Source organism: Zosterops lateralis (genome assembly GCF_965231275.1).
Source record: "Zosterops lateralis genome assembly, chromosome: 1".
NCBI classification, from domain to species: domain Eukaryota; kingdom Metazoa; phylum Chordata; class Aves; order Passeriformes; family Zosteropidae; genus Zosterops; species Zosterops lateralis.
The window spans coordinates 99,270,154-99,291,303 of record NC_139762.1 but is presented as its reverse complement, the minus strand read 5'-3'; the positions used below and the strand labels follow the sequence as shown (position 1 = coordinate 99,291,303).

Genomic DNA, 21,150 nt, shown 5'->3' with positions numbered 1-21,150 from the left:
TTTTTTCAATTGTTTTAATACAAATAATTTAAATATATTTTCTATTAGTGGCATAGTGGCTTTGACTGTATGTTGTCTAAGTTTTGTAACAGTAGGGTTCTTCTGAAAAAGACTCAGCAAAGCTGAATATGAGAAAAATGCTTATAGCAGTAATAAGCCTCCCACTTCAATAATGGCTTTTTATCCTCTTTTGGAGAACTACTGCAGGATGAACTTATTTTCAGCATACTAGAAACAGCAAAGAAAGTGAACAAATGAAGGAAAGGAGCGTGTCTTGTACATTTATCCCTTTAATATTATAGAAAACTCATAATGAATTTCAGATCAGAATCCCTGTTCAGTTAGAGAGAGGAAGGCCACTAGATGGTGGTAAAAACCCAAGCCTTTGCTTTGAGATCTGTGGAAAGAGAAGTCCAGAGGGGCAAAGAAGGGGAGGAGGAGCCACAGTTTGAGTACTGAAGTCATTATTGCTTGGAGTCTATAAAAAGGCAGTTGCACAGTAAGTAATTTATACGTGGTCAGCTTTGACTCTATGGATTTACTAATTCCTTTCCCTCTATTTTTTTTCATCTTTTGCCACCAAGGAATCACCAGCCCTAGATGTCAGGGGGGCTGAAACTTCGGCTCTCTGGAGGAAATGTTGCAGACGATGAAGAGGAAAAGCAGCTGAAGGAGCAGCTCTGGTAAATAGGTACAGTTAATTCTTGATTGCAAATAAGAAATGGCTTTTTACAATTGAAAATTGTTTAGCATTACATGCTTTGAATTTTATTTGCAACAAGTCACTGACAATCAGCTTTGAACGTTCCCTTCATTAAAAATGTGATGACTTACAACTTTCCCTAAATATTGTCATTACTAGAAAACCATTGAATAAAATATTCTTGATTTGGAAGAGAAAACTTCTTTTACAATACTATTCTACCCACACCAGTTCTGTAATCTTAGTGTATCCTGAAATACATAGATTTGCCTTGGTAATGTCTTTAATGCCGTGCTTTTAAATTAGCATGTTAACGCTGCACAGATAAGCTGTTTATAATACAGTTCATGCCAAATTAAATGTACAAAGGTCAGGAAAGCATTTAAATATTTTACTGAAAATGTTCAATTCTTTATTGTGTCAATAATAGAAACTTCTTTATACTGTATTCAAATGAGCAGTTTCTGCTGGACCTAATACTACATCCTCCTGCATTTCTGGGGTCTGAGAACTGGGATTGGGAAAACTGTTTTTTGTTTGTTTTTCAGCAGAATTTTCAGGACATTGCGGGGAAGTATTCCAGGGAACCAGATAGAATAAACAAAACTATGAATGAAGAGTGCATGGATTTTTAATCAGTTTGTGATTTTAATTTCACAGTAAGGATAGGTAGAAAATCTCTGAGCCAACCAAAGTTTAATTTAGAATTAGTGCAGGAGTGTGGTGGGACATACAAGCCAAATTAAAAAGAAATGGCTGGTATTTATGTTGTCAACTTCTGCTTGTAATCTTCATGCTATGTTGTTTTTTATTTTAGGCAGGATCTTCTGCCTTTTGGAAAATGCATTTACCACACTCCTTGGCAAGCTCTTCAGAAGGAACAGAACGTGTTAGCTCCCAGAGATGAACACATCCTCTCAATTCTATGTCTCCGAACTAAACCTGAGTGCCTTCAGTAGCAACTTTACTGTGCCTACTGCGAAGAGCAAGTCATCACCATGTGAGCAAGTGGTCATCACAGCTGAGGTGTTCCTAACTCTGGGCATTGTAAGCCTCCTTGAAAACATCTTGGTCATATGGGCAATAGTTAAGAACAAGAACTTGCACTCACCCATGTACTTTTTTGTTTGCAGTTTAGCAGTGGCTGACATGCTGGTTAGTGTGTCTAATGCTTGGGAGACCATAACCATATACTTAATAAACAATAGACACATCGTTATGGAAGATGCCTTTGTCCGTCATATAGACAATGTCTTTGATTCCATGATCTGCATATCTGTGGTGGCTTCCATGTGCAGTTTGCTGGCTATAGCAGTAGACAGATATATCACTATCTTCTATGCCCTGCGTTATCACAATATCATGACAGTGAAAAGGTCAGGGCTGATCATTGCATGCATCTGGACCTTTTGCACGAGCTGTGGCATTATTTTCATTCTTTATTACGAATCAACTTACGTGGTCATTTGTCTCATCACTATGTTTTTTACCATGTTGTTCCTCATGGTCTCACTGTACATCCATATGTTCCTCCTGGCTCGTACTCACGTGAAGAAAATCGCTGCTTTGCCTGGGTACAACTCTGTCCGTCAAAGAACCAGCATGAAAGGAGCCATCACTCTGACTATGCTTCTTGGCATCTTCATTGTTTGCTGGGCTCCATTCTTCCTTCATCTCATCCTGATGATCTCCTGCCCTCAAAACCTCTACTGTGTTTGCTTCATGTCTCACTTCAACATGTACCTCATTCTCATTATGTGCAACTCGGTGATCGACCCCTTGATCTACGCCTTTCGTAGCCAGGAAATGAGGAAGACTTTCAAAGAGATTATTTGTTGCTATAGCCTGAGAATGCTCTGCGGCTTATCAAACAAGTATTAAGATAACAAAACCAAACCAGGGAAGAGGATGGAAAGGCAACATCTTCCTGCATCCTGTAATTCTGCTGAAATGCCTATGGAACATTTTCTCCGTTCAGCTGTCCTGATTCCTGCAGCAATCAGAAACCCTTGTTTAACATATGATTTTACATTTCTTTCCTTCCACACACCTCTCTCATGCTGGTGGTTGGGGCTACTCAGTGCATCTGTATTATGGGGATAAAGAGTATTTTGAATCTCATTTACCCTATTAAAGATTGGAATTTATAAGAGGATTATACAGGGAAAACCTTATTTTTTATCTCTGCTAAATGCAATGAGTGAGTTCTGCCATGTGAACAAACCCACTAGTGTGTCTCAATGTGTCTTTCTTTTGGTGTTGCCTCTCTAGATAAAAAATAAATAATAAAAATTTCTCTCTCTAGATAAAAATAAGCATGGCTTATTTTGATGCCCAGAATTAACACAGAGGTTTTTTGCTATTTCCTTCTGAAGGCATAAAATCAGAGAAGTAGCTCCAATTATCCAGCTCCACATACCTTGGTCAGCAGCTATGATCAATATACATGCACATATCAGGAGTCTTGTATTCTAGTCATGACTGTTACTCTCATAAAATACATATTTTGTAAGAAGCCAATGTTGCCATGAGATTTTCCAGGCTGGATACAGCACTTTGTCATATATGACTGTATGTGTTCAAATCACTGTGAAGCAAGATGTACCACAGGTGGATTTTAAGGCTGAATATGAAGATTGAGCTGATTCTAGTTTGTCTGTTTTGTTTATTTGCCAGGGCTGGGGAAGCAAAGGGAACAAGCCTGTAGATAGTGTCATGTTTTGTGGAGATGGAAAGACTGAGTGAGAGGCTGCCTTTGTATAGACATTAGAAAAGCCTTTTGGCTATGAAGAGCTTGTGTTACTGTAGATTGCATCTTTCAAGTTAAGAGAAACAAAACAACTTTGGTAATCAAAAGGCATGGCAGCCAATAGCAAAAAAAAAAAAAAAATTCAAAACATCAGGCACATGTAACTATAAGAGATTCCTGACTTTTGCTCCCCAAACAAAAAACAAAAAACAAAACAAAACAAAACAAAAAAATGCTCTTAGTTAAGAGGATTCAAAGCTGAAACCCTCATACCTTTTGTGTGAGTATTTTGCATCTAGTCATGCTTTCATAAACCTGCTGTTCTGCAACAGCTGTGTAATGTGCAGAATACTGGGCTTACAAAAGAAGGAGGAAGTGCAACTGTGATATTTCTTGATGACCATGAATGGTGCACATCTTGTGCTGTGATTTAAGTTATGAAAAGATTTCAAGTGGTGGTAGACTACTGTAAAACTCTTGTTTATCAACAGAAGGTTTATGATTTATTCCATGACTGTTAAGTTATACTTTCAAGGTGAAAATCCTGATTGGGTTTTAGGAGATTTTTTTGTCATTAGAATTGTCAAATATGTGAACAGGTGCTCAATGGTTGTGCAAAATCCATCTTAGAGATATTTAGAACTTGACTGGACATGGCTCTGAAACATCTGCACTAAATTGAAAGCTGACTCTAACTTTGAAGTTGGCCCTGCTTTGAACCATTAATAGCAGATTACCTTCACAAGTGCCTTCCAACCCAAACTATTCAGTGATTCTATGACACAGTTTGCATATTATAATAAAATTGTATTTTTCCCCTCCTCATTTTATCTCTTGTGAAAGAAAAATTGGAAAGTATCCACTTCACATACTTAGAGCCTACTTTATGTCTTCATTTGCTTAGGAGGTTTCTGACAGGAGAATTAACCTGCATCTTTAGCACCAGAGTTACACATTTTGTCTGCCTAAAATTTACTACTCCTCCAGCTCACATATATCTCCCTCTGACATGAGTGGGAATGTTATTGTCAGTAGAGATACGATATTATGCTGATTGATATACTGATTATATTAGTGCACTAGGGGCTGGAGTCTTCCTTCAGCTAATCTGAAAATGGGATTTCAGAGAATATTGCTGGTCACTAGTCAGAATCTTCCCTTGTTTCAATCCATCTCTTAATCCTATCCATAAATGTTCTCAAAATGTTGGCTCTTGCAACTATGAATGAACTATGACAAAAGGAGACAGTTCCACTGCACAGTGAAAGGCACCAGCTGATGTAAATAAATCATTAAATCTTCACTGGGTATTGCAAATAAGAGAGTTTTGTACATAACTGTAAATCAACTAAGGGGAAGCCAAAACTGTAATAGCTTTAGGTATTTTCTTGAATTGTATATTATTCTTTTTTGTTTTGTTTTCTTTTGTTTGAAGTCTGTTTGATGTATAAACACAGACATATGAAGAAACTATTAAACTGGATGGCTGGAAACCCCCACATTTCTGGTTATTCATTGAAACGTTTCTGCTACATTATTCACAGAGGGAATATTGCATTACAGACTTTCACATCTCATTTAAACAGATGCCTTCTTAAGAAACATTCTGAATGAGAGGTACAGATTAATACAGTGTATTTACATTCATACCTATGTTCCCCTGGGTGTCAGCATCACATCTTCATTATAAGCTTTACAGGTGGGGAGCTGAAACAACTTAAAAGTGAAATGAAAGTATTTTCAAAACAGGCTAGAATATTTCCTGCAAAACAGGCTGTTTACATTCTAGTGATGAATCTAGAATACATATCTCTGGGAGACCATGACAAGCTTTAATATGTTTCTTTCTCAGGTTTAGCTGCAGAATAAAAGGAACATTTAGCATACTGTCACTTCTGTCAGAGCCTGGAAAACACTGTGTTGTGACAGACTGGGACAAGCCAGCAGTGCGTAAGCAGGAAATCTGTTGTCACAGGACAGTCTTGAAAAATTAGTTCCTAGACTGTCCTTGCACCATGTCCCTGTAGTTAATGACACTCCTTTTGCTTATCCAGACAGTCATTTACTGCTTAGCTTTAGTCACTGGGTACAAAAAAGCTCAAATCACAATAATTCTGCCCAAAAGTGCCAAAACTAATTTCTATTGCTTTGATGGCAGAACACTTCACTGTGTGTCATAATTTAAAAGTTCTTAGTAAGCAAGTATTCTGATCTCCCCCCTGCTGCAAGTGGGATTAACTTCTTTAAAGTCATCTGCACTTTAAGCAGATTTTTATCAGGGGGAATATTAAAAGAAAAATCTGAATCCTTTCTCCATGCCATGGTCACGATAAGGTTCTAGGAGGTACTTGTTTCTCAAAAAGCCTTAGCATTCCTATAACACAAAATGGCTACAACTGGATAGAGCAAAGTTCCTTATGGTCCTGGGCTTCATGATCCTGCTTCCCAAATGGACACAAATCTGTCACAAAAAACTCCAATTACTGAGTACCAGTGTGGCTGAGGCTGGGCTGGGAGGGATGACTGTTTACAGATCTACAATCTACACATCCGCACCCTTCGTGCAACCAGTGTCCAGCAGTCCACTAATGTAATGTGGAACCCTTTCGAGAGTGAGTTGCACATTCATTCCCACTGCTTAGGCTTATCCCCTCAGAAACTCTTCTCAGAATATCTCTCTGGAGACTGGAGTTCCATTTTTTTTGTGAATCCTTTGCAAATAAATGCAGAAACCACAGGAATTTCCTGCACACATAAATGTTAAGCAGGCAGAAAAGATTTAAAACCTTTAGGAAAACAACTCCACTCCCTCACGCAGTCTGCTCTCTGAAATCTTCAAGGACTCTGTTTTACTCCAAAGTCTTGTTGTAGATTCTCCTGCCTATTTTTCAGTAAATGCTTCTTCTGTTGTTCATCAGCTTCTTGCATACAAGACTGATGGTGACCACTGCTGCGTTCAGGAATTGCAGAGGATGGTCCCAGTCTTCAGCCATGTTGGTTTTTATGTACAGTGCCCTTCCTGTTAGGCGGGGTGGGTGAAGAAGATTTGGGAACATGGATGGGGAGGTGGGGGTCCTCACATGAGGGACAGAAAGTCGCACAGGCTGTGGTGGAGCTGCCTGCATAAGACTCTCTGCTAGTTTATCTCCAGGTGAAATGTTCTCCTTCTTTTTCTAATCTTATCCTGTGTTACAACCTGAGCTGTGGGTACCTTGGATCCACTTGCTCTTCACACAGGACAGAAGAGTCTGAGGTGTGTGTGTGTGTCTACACTTACATACATGTCTACATCAGTTCTTACTCCCAAATATTAAGTAAAATCACAGGTGACATCAACAGATGAAATGTATGTGAGAATATATAGTTCCTTTTTCTCTAACTTTTCTGCTCTTTGTTATTTGTTACACTTCTTTCCAATCTGTATCATGTTTCTCATTCTGCTACCTGTGAGCAAACTAGTGACAGTCAAAATCTGAAGTAGAAGAAAAAAACCTGAAGTACTTCTTGCATCTTGAAGTTTTGAAAATTATAGCAGATCAGTGTGACAGAACAGTTCCCCTAGAAACTAGTTAAACTAAAGATCTAGTAAACTTGTTAAACTCTTATGGTCCCTAAGCATTGTTCTCACAACAGTTTCTTTTTAAGCAGCTTGCCTAAAAGAGCCCTAAGAGTATGTGACTGGCTGTGCTGAGCAAGGAGTGAAGGATTTCCATCAAAACAAAGGGCAGCTCTTCAGGGACATTATGTAAAGTCTGGACTTGTGTCTAGTAATCCTCTGGAATACCAGCAGAGCTCCTAGCAAGCTCTGGTTTAGGGACTTCTTGGGCATGAAGTTATATTTACAGATTTGTGACCAATTGCTCTAAATGAATGTGTCTCACACAAATTTACCTAATCACTCTTGGATCTCTTTATTCTAATCTGCAACACCTTGTTTCACAAGTTAGATATGTTGAGTGGAAAAATGATTTTTTTTCTCTTATAAAACATCTACTTATAAGTGTTCTTCAATACCCTGAGTCCTTATGTTGCAAAGAAAAAAAAAATAATTAGTGCCCATATTGTAAAGAAATGAAATAACTAGTCCCCATTCATTTCCCCTGTGACATTTATTACCCCACTCCCTTATATTCTTCTATAAATTTTATCTTTTCCAGCTAAGAATCCTGGCCCATTTAATCTCTACTAGTATCTTCATACCTTGTTGGCATTGTGTTGTTTTCCCAGACCTATTATTTTGTTTTTGGCTCAGAGGGGACCAGATAAGCAAAGGATAATCCAGATCTAGATGAAAACTACATTTCTACAGTGCCAGATGCTGCTGCCTCTTTTGTTGTCTATGGAGTATGTAACAATGTATTTTCATGTAGTACAACACACTCCGTAATTTGGAAAATTTCAATATCTGTAAAATGCTCATAGAAACAAATGCTCTCTGTTCTCTAAATAAGTTTTCATTTTTCATGGTGAGGATATGCAAAACTTATGCCAAAAATACATTGCTTAGAGGTGTTTCTGTCTTTCCAAGACCAAGTATATGCCTTGGCCGTGTCCTGTCTCTGTAGAAGAACTCAACTGCTGGACACAGCTTTCATTTCCCTACCTCTAATGGGATGAAAGCCTGGCCACAGAGGCTGGAAGGGCTTCATGCCCCAGCCATGCTGTGGGTGGCTGAGGATCAGAGATCCCAAGTTCAGACACAAGCTTCTCCTGGAAGATCATAATTTCCTTGAGAAGGATGGTAAGCATATAATTTGCTACCTCCAGATGGTGATTCATCACTCCCCTCCTTTCAATTAGGCTGATTTTACCCCTGATTAAAGCACGATGAGAAATGGAATGAACAGCTTTGCATGCTGGCTCCAGATGATTTGCAAAGGCATCAAATGAACCTTTTTTGATACTCTGTTGCATAAATACTTTAATTAACAGTGACAAAAAAAAATCCAAAAGCAAAACCAAAAACCCACAAAGAAAATGGGATTAATTTTTCTCTTTAGTTTGTCAGTTTTTAACAGGACACAATTGCTTTTGGCAGGCAATAAGTAAAGTTGCCCATGAATTAGCTTTTTCAATGTTATTTTTCACAGAAATTTTGGGACTACTTCACCTACCCTGAAAATATGGCCCTAGGAGTGTGGAAGATCAGACTATCATCTTCGTATTATACCTTTTCTTTGCTCTCAACTTCTTTCTGAAAAGTTTTGCACAGTTTTTGAGTCAGAACATAAGCCCCTGAAATTCTATATCCCTACAATTCATAGTGCTGCGATAGCCTTACACAGACCTTACTATTATTTCTTACAGTGAAACTGCTAAATATTCAGGTTTTTACACTGAAAAGGGACATTGATGTGTCCACCTCTGAATCTAGTGGTGGATTTTTGAAGGAAAGCCTTGCAAAGAAAAAGATGGTATTCATTGTGTAGTCTGATGGTTTAGTTACACTCTGGAAAGTTGAATGGTCCCATTGGTGAAACAAGAGGAGAAACATGTTTTTTTACTGATTTTGACTGAAGTAATTTTTAAGATGGTATTTGTAGTCTATGGGTGTTCCTGCTGTCCAAAGTAGAGGTGCTCAGCTTCTAGAAAACTGGAAGGTGCAAGGATTTTAGGTATAAGTGACAGGTGAATTTATGCTCCCAGCTCCTCATGCAGCTCCTTGGTTTTGCCTGGTGCTCCAGTCATCTGCAATTAATGACTGAACTCAGCCATGGCATTTTAAGCAATACACTGTATAGCCTTATTTAGAGTGGAGGATATTGAAAACATGTCCAGCTTAATTGGAAGGGAATAGAAAGAGGAAAACCACCCTAGAGCAACCTCATGGGAGACAGCCCTGGCATGTAGACGAGCGGGGGATCAAAGGCCTGTTGCACAATATAATGAGTAAATAGATCACAAACACAACATTATCTCTGGTGGACCTTTAGAGGGGAAGGCAGGCAATATGAGGAACACTGTGTATATTTCAGATGACCTTTTGTTGAAAATGTCAGTTAGAAGACTGCATTGAATTTTTAAAGAGGGTAATAAATAACTGGACTGAATAATGAAAGGTTTAATTCTCAGGGAAGAACCAAGGTGAAGATGTGGGGAGGCTGGGCACCTGGCACTACACATTGAAAACTTTGCTGAATTAATAATGGCCAGTGTAGTGTCAGTGTTTTTAGTGCTGGGTAAAAGCAAAAGCACCTAATGACATGAATAGGGCAAACAATGAAAGAAATCTGTGGTGAACTAGCAGAACTGATAAAGAAGAGGCCCTGTGGAGGCTGCTACCAGACCTTGTCCTAAGACCATTGCCTGCAGCAGGTGTCTCTCATCTCCACTCCAGCCTTTGATGGGGATGTGCATGTGGCCCTGGCAGTCATGCATTTTGGAAAAGATACACTGAACCTTCTCCGTAAATAAACAGGAAGGAATTTAATAATCTTCAATTTGATTTTTGTTGTATTTTCTTCTGCAGTTTATTTTTCAATTATATTTTTGATCTTTCAGCTTGACTGGGTAAAATAACTTCTGACCAGAGCAAATTAGGCAGATATTTAGAATACTGTAGTGTCTCCCTTCTGAGAGTCTCAAAGTATTTTGCAAACACTGATGAATGAAATCTCAAACAATGGCTGCAAGATTGCTTGCAGAAGCATAGCATTGCCATGAGGGTGCAGGCACAGAGGTAAAGATGAGGTATTTTTGAAAGTAGAGCTCTAAAATACTGATTTCATACATTTGTGGTTAAGTAACACTTCTCTATTTTTTTCTTCTTCTTCTAGTTTCTCAGCTATGGCTTGTTGACTGTGAATTGTATCTGTGCAACAGGCCTGGAATGTCCTTGAAATGTGAAAAACTCTGAAGCAGCAATGATCACTGCTGCTGGAATACACAAATAAATACATTGCTAAAACATAAGTTACGGATAGGGAGTAGGGCACTGTGACATTCAGAAGCTGAAAGTGTTTGGAGGCTTTTTTCAAACTGTCTGAGAGCATTTTGCACACAAGTAATTCCCCTTGCTAATGCATCCTTTGTCCTCTGAAATGCTTGTACTGAGTAGGACTGTCCTTTGAAAACAAACCAAATACAATGCATTTGCTTTATCAATTACTTTAAACAGCCACAGCTGTTAGGATTTCAAGTCTTAAAGGTGACATATTCGTTACTACTGTTAGCAATTGTCTCAGATGTCAGGTAAGGAGAGGTTTTGTTAGACTGCCATTCCTTTTCTGATGAGCCAGGCCACAGGGGAAGCACACCTTAAAAGTTGTACTTGAGGGGTTTCTGCATTTTCCTATGGAGGTTTTAATTTAAATGTATTTTCAACATAATATCTGCTTTCATTTAAAATACATTTCAGATAGGGAAACTTTGCTGTCTGTGTGCTATCCTGTCTCTGCCTTACAAAGCACCTCTAGCCTGAAGTGACCAACATAGTTCAGCTTGACAAACTACTGATTCTTAAACTTAATAATTCTTACCAGATACTGTAATTTGAATGTTTACATCCATTTTCTTTTAGTTTTTCCCTGTAGTGTGGGGCTGAGTAGTTCCAGAAGGAGGCATGCTCAGACTGTATTTCAAAGACTTTAAAAGGATGATGGTATTCTTGAAACATTATTTGTAGTGCAAATGCCTTGGCAAAACCACAGACAAGGCAAAGAGAAACTTGTGTCAAATTCTCCATGTTATTTCCTGGGAGAATTTGAAAATTCTCTGTAAAGGAGGAGAGTTAGAATATGAAATGCTGTTTCTTACCTTTGAAATGGAAGCATAAATGGAAATTAGACAGAGATTTGTTAATGACACCCACAGTTTTAAGTTAATATTTTGCTGCAACTTGAGTTATTTACAAAAATCAATAAAAGTGACTTTTATTCTACAGAAATGGTTCATCTTGTATAGGGTAGGATTCACTTAAAGATCTTTTCTACTTTATTAGGGCTTATTTGACTCCCAATTTGTTGAGGGGCATTAGGGCTATTGCTGCTTAGCTTTCTGTGATCTTCTACCACTGTTCCTGTGCTTGTGCTGCAGATGAAGGAGTTGTAATTCACAGATTCACAGAATATTCTGAGTTGGAAGGGACCCTTAAGGATTATGGAGTCCAGCTATTAAGTAAATGAGGATTGAACCCACAACCTTGGTGTCATCAGCACCATGCTCTAAACAATTCTGCTAATCTCAGGGTAACTATTTTTTTTCAGGTTTACTCTTTCATCACTCTACTGATCCATAGATCGACAGACTAGTAGTATGGGTTAACTGAGAACCTGTTCCTTAAGTAACCATGGACTTGGATAGCAGCTCGTAACGAGCATTGCCTGTGCCTCCTGCAGCAACACATTTCTCTGCACTGCAGAAACAGACTGGATTTGAAATGGATTCATCCTATGGGAAAGAGACAATCAATGGTGAATGAAAACAAGCAAAGTTTTTTGGAATACTTGTTTTTCTAAGGCTGCTGTCTTTGATTACTCACCTAGGCACTGAATCTAAAATCCCCTTAGTGTATCTGCAGTTAGAGGGTTTGAGGGCATTTTTTAAGTTTGCAGGTTTTCTTTTGAAAAAGTAGTTGACTGGCATCCACTGTTCATTAGCTTTGTGGCAGTGTTTTTGATTTAGTCACTAGTTGAGCAAATTCATAAGAGCAGGCTGCTCTTCACAACTGCACACTGTATTTCTGAAATCTGCAGGGCTGCATACTTGATGGCTCGGGGGCAGGGAAACCATGCTAGATTCCCCTCCTACACCCAATATCCCAGCAGAATAAAGGAAAATATGGCATGTGGACTGACTTAAGGGTCCCAGGTCATTTAGCCACCTAAAATTTGGCCTTGTCTTCCGGTGTAACAGCCATCTGCTGACAGTGCCAGCAGTGCTATGCTTCCCACAGCCTTGGCACCAGCTTGCCTAGAGCTTCTTTAAAGATCTCTGCATTGTGGCCCAGTGCAAGAGGTAGATGAACCCTGAGTAAATTGCTCAGCAGGATCATTGTCTTCTGTTCTGTACTTGACAAATTCAAGTGCCTAAAGATATGACATGACTCACCATGCAATTTGTTCTTGCAAAGGGTCATTAATCTTTCTCACTTCTTCATACACTGTGCATGCTTCTTACTGGAGCTAGAATAAAGCAAGAAAACACAAGTAAAAGGATTATGCAGGCATTATCAATTATTTTCCAGACATTTGGAAATGTAACTTTTTATGTGTGGTGCCATTATTGCATTAAAACAATAAATTGAGAGGCTGTGAAAATAGTAGTGGAAATAACATGGTGAAAATGCATTGTTAATAATGAGGAATTAGTACAGCAATCACCTTGGTGCAGAAATCACAGGATGAGATTTTTATGGTCTTTACTATGAAAGTCAGGCTGGTGGATTGTTTTAATCCATTCTGTTCTTAAAATTTTGAAATAAGTTTAATGAAAATTTAGCAGATATTCAGGTCTCTTTCCCAAGAAAGAAGGTGAAGAGTGATAACTCTGTTCTTAAGGGGTAAATAAATATGATCCAAAGGAAATCTTCCTCCATTTATAAATGTAAAGATTCATTATAGAAGCTTTCATGAGTTCAGGTTAAGATCAGAGCATAAGAAATGGATGAAATTTAACACTACAATTCAGTCAGAAATCACTAGCTTGAACTGTAAAGCAGCTTTGTACAAAATTCTGCTTGAACTAAGAAACAATGATGGAATAAATTATTTGATTTAAACCCTCCAAAACAGAAAGAAGAAACAAGTTCATGGAATGATAAATGCTAAAATTAATTTATCCAGATCTAGCAGTGACATGACCCATTTTATTAATAATTTAATTTCCTGTAATTGTTTACCCTTATTTGAATCTGCCTTATTTAGTATTATTTTGAATTGATTATTGCTACTGCACCTCTAATCATCCCTAGCTATTTGTGTATTTTGTTTCCAAAATATTTAATAAAAGAAGCAAGCATTTAAAAAAGTTGGAGGAGGTAAAATGCAACAGAATAATAAAAATCACCTAAATTCATATCTGCCAATGTTCCTGTTTGAATTCCCACAAGCAAAGGGATGAGCTGTCATTTCAAACAACTGTTCAACCATCAGGATGAAAACCAGTTTAAAAAAAAAACTGTAAAAAATAAATGAAAGAATAATTCCTGAATAAAGTGAAAGAATTTCTTTGGGATAAATTTAGAAATAGCCATTTGACTATGTGCTCTAGAGCAGTTCTGAAGTTTGCAAGTGTGTATTTAAAATTTAACTTGGTTTGACCAGAAATTCCTGTTTAAATCTAACAGCTGTGATGTCTGGATATCCCTTTAGTAGCCCCATAATCTGGTGGTTTAAAAATTCTTTTCAAACAGGTGCCTTTATTGCTAAGACTTGCACAATGCAAATTTCAGTTTTTTTAGATCTTCTTCTGGGGATCCACTTAAAATTTGTTTGAGCTCCATACAAAAAATGTGTCCAGGGTCTCCCAATCCAGACTGTTTTGCCAGATTCTCTGTCTGCAGAGCAGGGATTGCAGGCCATTAGGAGCTACCAACTCCTTGACTTTTTGTGGCTTTAGCATAGGGAAGGAGCAGCGAGGGGTGGTGAGATACAAAGATTGTGATTAAGAAATAGATTGGAAAATGTATAAATAAGTATCATGAGTCCTTATGCAGCAGGCAGGGTATTTAGAAAGAAGATGCACATTTCAGATGTTCTCTGGTGTTACATTTTTGTTTTCTTCTACACAAGATGAAAGACAGGGAGAACTTTAAAGGACATGATTAATTGCCATAATTATATGGATGGTGTTATGGTGACCTTAATATTTCATACACTTTTATATAATCTATGATAACCTATCATTAAGTGACAAAATAGAAGGCAGTCATTACTGGGACTCTGGAGATGTTCTTTCCTTGAATTATTGTTTTTTAAAAATTCTTACTATAGTCTTGAATTATTCTGATTAAAGGTGTTTTTGTTGTTTTTTTTTTTTTTTAATCTTAATGTACTTAAAAGAAAATGATCTAATAAAAAAATTTAGTATGCCTCAACCTTTTTTCCTCAAACTAAAAGTGAGTGAAAATGCAGTAAACACAGGGTACGAATTTCCCAAAGACCGTCTCAGCAGTAGAATGCCATTAAACATAAAATATCTCTAAATACCCATTCTTAGTCCAACAACAGATTTCCTGGAATACAATGAGCTTTTTAAGTGAATGGAGAGGTGAAGAGACAGACTACTTGAATCATGCTGAGGGATACTTCACATTGCACGTCATTCTACTTATTTCAGTTCAACAACTCGTGGGCCAGTTGTATATGAGGCAGGATTTTTCTCCTTCTTTGTGACTTAGACTGAAAGTTGCAGCCTGGCTGTGGGGGAATAAAAGAGCTTACACAACTGTAAGAAGACAAAAGCAAAAAAAAGGAGTGAATTTCAATTCATTGTTCCAGTCATCTCATAGTCATGCATTTCCCTTCTCACTTGTGTGAGGGAAATGGAAAGTGCTGCCCCTCTTTCTTAGTGTGAGACACTGCAGGAAGTAATTTTGTCCACTTACAACCAAGCAACAGCTCAAGAACACTTTATCCCATTGCTCCTCTTTATCCATTCAGTGCCAAGTGTCTAATTGGCCTGGAAACTGGACTTGCACTATGATAGAAATTTTTTCACCTCTGGTAATGTACTTAAGCTGATCTTACTTTTATAAGCCAGGTTTGCTTCTGAAACCCTTAGAGACAGTTGCAGTTGTTTCAATAACAGTGTGGGCAGAATAGATTTGATAAAAAGGGAAGAATTCCCAAGAAGTACCTGCTGCTATTTTCCTGATTTACTCAGAAGAGTTTTCCTCCCAGATTGCAGCATTTGTCTGCAGCTGGATCATGGCACATTCCTCACTGGAGCAGGATCATAGAATCACAAAATGGTACAGATTGGAAGAGATCTTCAAGACCACCTAGTTCCAACTGTCCTGCCACGGGCAGGCACACCTCCCACCAGACCAGGTTGCTCAAATTCCTATACAACCTGGCCTTGAACACTTCCAGGGATGCGGTAGCCACAGCTTTTCTGGGGAACCTGTTCCAGTGCCTCACCATCCTCATAGTAAAGAATTTCTTTCTAATATCCAATCTATACCCACCATCTTTCAGTTTGAAGCCATTCCCCCCTGTCCTGTCACTATATACTCTTGTAAAAAGTCCCTCTCCTTATTTTTTGATAAACACTTTTATAATTAGAAGCTCTATTTATCTCATAACAGTCATAGAAACATCTGAACAATAGCTACCAAAAGAGAAAGACACTGTGGATCACCTCTTCTTACAGGCTTGACCTCTGGATTTTCCACAAGCAATTGGATTCTCAATAACCAATTGAATTTACAATACAAATGTCAGACACAGAGGCTTGCATTTCCATGTTGAGTTATTTTCTTTTGTAGTTATCGGGAACAAAACATTTCCATCCAGTGACTATCTTATACCTTGAAAGTTATCTATATGAACCTTCTGAAGATACAGCAGGTTCTGTGTGCGTATGTAAGTCATCTCTTCTGTAGGAGCACAAATGGTGCAAGTTCTGTTTCACTGCAAATGCTTTTAAAAGGATGTTCCCACTGAAGGTGTATCGTCTTATGTTATCTTTTTCTCAGAAAAATCAATAATGACAAGCCAGTTAAGATTTAATTTTTAAATTACACTGAAACTTTTCAGGTCTAAAGGAGTGAATTTAAAATATTTGTATTCATTTTATCAGGTTTATCACTTCGCTATCTCCTTTTACATCAGTTGAAATGTGGCATGACTTAATATTTCACTCCTGTGTTGCTACAAAGCAGGGAGCTAGGAGACTTTTCTGGAGAGGCGGATTATGCAGTAAAGACCAGTCTTTAAAGACTGAAAACAGGGTGAAAACTCGAAATCTATAATTTCTTTTGTATAGTTCTGCTTCAGTGAGCATCTAATACCTGTTAAATAATTCTCAAGAGGATGAGCTAATTTCCTACAAATGACAACTTTAAAAAGGAATGTGGCTGCAGTGGAACGTGATTAGACTTTAGACAGCTATAAGAATATCTGCTAAGATAGATTAGAGCTGTGGACTTCTGCCAATGTATCCTAACCTGAATTTGCAAAAATACACTTTGTTCTAATATTAGTCCTGTAGATTTCCTGAACTATATTAACATCAATTCTCTTAAGGGTCACAGGAAAAAGATTGTACCATTTATTTCTGTTCTGTAGGAGCAATTGACTCCCTTGCCACAGAAACTACAGCTTTTTCCATTTGATAAGTGAGGAAGTACACGTCCTTGACTATTCCCAATGTCTCAGCTGAACACAAGATACAATACTGTGAGTAAAACCAGGAATATACATCCTGCTTCTCCACTTTCACTTAATGAGGTTTTGTGCAAGTTCACTTCAGCTAAGTGTCATCTCTGTAAAGCATAAGTGAGCAAGCATATTCCATATAAACAATAAAACATTTTTCTTCTCACCTGTTATTGCATGCATGAGAAAGAATCCATTTGTAACAACAAATTTTTTGTATAAAGGAAGAGTAAGTACACAATACAAACCTCCAAAAGCTCTAGCCTCTCCTTCTCCAAAAAGGGGGTGAACCAATTTTATTTCTTCCACTTTCTGGGTCTGTTTTAACATAATTTATTGCTGTATTTGGTAACTAGTACAGTTGTATTCTATAGTAGTAACAGTATCTACTAAAAATACATGTGAAAAATCCACAAATGATTTAGAATTTAAAGCTCTATCTTGAAAAGCAATGAAGAAGCCATAATCTGAATGGGAAGTTAATGGCGTATTTTCCCACATTTTCTCTTCCTTCAAGGTAGCTTAGGTATTTTGTGACACTAAGGATCCTACTGGTGCTACTTTTATTTTGTTCTCTGAAGTTTACTAATAGTTTTTACTATGTTTGTTTGTTTGGTTGGTTGTTTGAATTGATTGATACTTTTTACAGCAGAAGCAAACATAGTTTCTTCACACTGAGGGGCAGGTTTTGGTTGGGTCAGTTTTCTTCACAGTAGCTTGTATGGTTCTATGTTTTGGATTGGTGACCAAAACAATGTTGACAGAAAAGTGATGTTTTAGTTATTGCTGATCAGTGCTTACACAGCAGCAAAGCCTTTTGAGCTCCTTGTGCTGTGAGGAGGCTGAGGATGCAAAAGAAGCTGTGAGGGGACACAGGTGGAACAGATGACTGCACCTAGCCAAAGGGACATTGCATATCATATGGTGTCATGCTCAGTGATAAAAATATTCAAGGAAAGAAGGACAAAGAGAAAAACTTTCAGGGAGATGCTCTTTGTCTTCAAAAGTCACTGGTGTGATAGGATCCTGCTTTCCTGAGGATGGGAAGGCTGAACACCTGCCTGCTCATGGAGAGTGGTAATTGAATTCCTTGTTTTGCTTTGCTTGTGTTTCCAATATTCACTTTATCTATTAAACTCTCTGTACCTCAACCTACAAGTTGCCATACTTTTGTCTTTCCATTCTCTGCCCCATACCACTGCAGAGGAGAGAGTGGGTTGTGTGGGGCTGAGCTGTAATCTGTGGCTCACCCACAACTGGCTATTTAGAAGAGAACAAGGACTGAACTCACATAGAACAAGCAGAGATGAAAGAATATTTCATAGAAGCAAAGGCCTTGCCCTTCTTCTTAGAAACCTGTGGTGCATGAGCTGCAGATGTCACTGTGATCCTCTGAAGATTTTATTCCAAGCAAAACTCTGTGGAAGAAGAATTTCCTAAGGCCAATTATGCTGCTGCAGGTTTAATTATTGCATGGTTCTGAGTGCATGGCTCTGCAAAACTCTGCCAAATTCTCTAGCTCTTTGTGCATTCTGAGGTAAAAGAAGAGTTTCTGTTCCTCTCAAAGCCTTGGCTGCGCAGCTGGAGGTGAGGGATTATACAGGTACAGAAATAAGTAGATAAAAAGCTGAGTACAACTTCACTGAAACATGACTAAAACAGTGGCAGAGGCATTTCACATGTCACAAGTGACCCATGCTGTCTTGAAGGCACGATGCTGGAGTTCACTCTGACTTAGCATTCTTGCAAAAGCTGAAAGAAAAGGAGGAAATTTCCTTCAAGCAGTTTTGATCTGCTTGAGCAGTTCAAGTGACTGAAAGCTCTGGGATGAAACGTGAAGTTGTCAAAGATGATTGAAGAAGTTTAGGGACAGATAGAGAAAATAATGGGTTGACCAGGATGACAGAAGTCATGGAAGGATAGTGGGGGCCATCATAAATGAACAAGACCCCTTTTCTGTTTTCTCTCCTTTTCAACGATGAGGATTATATATTTAAAACTTCAGAATTATTCATATTTTATATATTTGAAGATTATATACTTACAACTTCAGAATTATTCATATTTTAAAAATGAAGCTCTCTCTTTATTAAGAAATGTGTCTTATATAGCATCTGCTAGCATCCCAGCACATGCAGACAGACTGATATATTTTTCCACTACTCTTTCGCAACATGTACTGTCCTTTCCAAGTTCTTTATCACATCTCTTTACAGTGGATTTTGTTGCTGAAGTGTTTTTTGTGTAACCTATTGACAACTGAGGGGAACCAGAGGAATTTAAAGGTTATTAGTTCATCAGTAAAAAATGGTTTTATTCTTTCCTGGCTACTTTACTGTTACAGCATGATAGCTCTTAAGTTGTTTTTTTCTATACTGTTTGAGTATGCAATTCCCTGAATCATTCTTGTTTGTACCACTGCTGGCTGCAGTGGTACAATGGCTGTTGTTACTAACCTTCTTTCATCAATTTCACGTTCATTTTGTGGTTCATGGTTTCCCCTATATGGAGGAAATTGGAGATTTTTCTAGGTCCTCTTGGTCTTCTTTGAGTCATTGAGCTGAGTAGTTTCAGGAGTTTATCCACAGCTGCTATCAGGCCACTGGCAGCACTGCCCTGACTCTTTTGCCAGTCTGAATTTAGAACACTGTGCTTATTCTCCTCTTGTGAATGTCACAGTTCCTTCCTTCCTTCCTTTCTTCCTTCCTTGGATCTTAGATCTGCCAGTGAAGGAAAATCACGAAAAGCTCATCTTACATGGTCAGGGATGTCTGAAGTCATCTGTGACAGAATCCAGCAGCAGGTAATATACTGACATATATATATAATAATATACTGATGTATATTAATACACTGGCATATATATGCAATGTACTAACATATATTAACTTGACTGGGGGAAATGAAAATTTTGAGTGGAGGAGTGAGACTGTTGCTGCAGATGAAAGAAGGTTGTTTGTGTTCCCCTTTCTACCAGTCTCAGGAGAGACAGCATTAGGTTTCTTTTCCTGAATCCACAGCATACCTTGACAGATACCTTGACTTTAAAATAGTGCAAAAACAGTTTAAAAGAGCACAGAATTAACAATGAACACCTTTTAGAAACTTAAAAGCTGTAAGTCCTGGAGAGAAACATGATGGATCCCTCAATAATATGACACTTGGAAATGATATAAGGCACTGGTATGTGGCAACTTGGGGAAGAAAGTCCACATTTCTTAGACAGCATTCTTCTACCCCAGCATGCTCTTTTCTTCCATACTGTTGTGGGTGAGAGAGTGCTATAACCTTTTCCACTTGTGGACCAGGTGTTGTAGGCAAGAAATTCTGCTTTTATGTGCTGAGGTGCTACCTAAAACTAGCTCTCAATAGGATTGCGGGAAAGCAGAGTGAGTGGATGTGCATCTGTGGCCGATGTCATGCCACATTTGAGAGCATGTGGGCAGCTACTGCACAGAGACATGCTGGCCATGTGAGTTCCTTGCAATCTAGAGAGCACTGCAAGATTACCCCCTGTAAGTCACTCGTTTAGAAGATGTAAACTGGGAAGTACAAAGATCACAAGAAGTTACGATACTGTGCATTAATGTACAAGAAAGAGTGGTCTCATATGGGAACACTCTGACTGTATTAGGGAGTCTGTTCAGATGGAAAGGAGACGTCTCTCTCTCGGCAGGAAACATCTCCCTGTCTCCTGTTGCACAATTGTTTGGGAAGGTGAGGAAGCCTGGTTTTACCCTTGTGACACCATCTGGGTAACATCCCACTAGCAACACACAGGTAAGAGGAATATATATATTTGTTGGGAAGTAGTGTCTGCTTGGGTTGGAGTTCCCAGGTCTTTAAGTGTAGTTTTCCAGTGACTCAAGACTGACTTCAAGCATCAGAGCTGGAGTGGTTGCTGAAGTGGGAGCATAGGCCTGTACATTGAAATCTCATTTGTGTCAAAAGAATGTGTCTCCTCGAGATCATTAGGAGTGGGAAGAAATGTGAACTCAAACACAGACCTGAAAACACAATATTATCTTATTGCTTTTGTGCCTAAAAAGGACAAATCTAATGAGAAAGATGGTCATCAGCTAGCAGCAAGACGCCATGCCACACATTCTTCCAGGGTAAGACACACAATATTCCCAACTGCCTGCTTACTATTTTTCTTTGCCGTCATCTCTCTGAATCTCACTACATGTATTTATTCCATTGCCTACAAACATACTCTGTCTGTGAATCCTCAATTACACACTGTAATTATAATAATAATAATAATAAATAAAAGAAGTGGAAACATGTTTCCCTGAAAAAAACAGATATTTATTTCTGGCTGGGTAAGGGACTAATTAGTAACTATTCACTCAGGCTTTCTGCAAATTTATTAACTT

The 21,150-nt window shown here is 38.3% G+C and overlaps 1 protein-coding gene across 2 annotated transcripts; it reads left to right on the top strand.

Annotated features, from left to right (window-relative positions):
* Positions 1-458: 458 nt before the first annotated feature.
* On the top strand, positions 459-5,009 carry MC5R (melanocortin 5 receptor). 2 transcript variants are annotated; one of them, XM_083870092.1, is made up of 2 exons: positions 459-683; positions 1,521-5,009. In XM_083870092.1, the coding sequence occupies exon 2, from the start codon at positions 1,607-1,609 to the stop codon at positions 2,582-2,584; it is 978 nt and encodes a 325-aa protein (XP_083726218.1). In that variant the 5' UTR covers positions 459-683; positions 1,521-1,606; the 3' UTR covers positions 2,585-5,009. The 2 variants fall into 2 exon arrangements, with proteins under 2 accessions (XP_083726218.1, XP_083726217.1); XM_083870091.1 differs by having other exon boundaries at positions 461-691.
* The last annotated feature ends 16,141 nt before the right edge of the window (positions 5,010-21,150 follow it).

Coding starts and splice junctions, on each gene's coding strand:
- MC5R (XM_083870092.1), top strand. CDS start 1,607: ATGAACACATCCTCTCAATTCTATGTCTCCGAACTAAACCTGAGTGCC.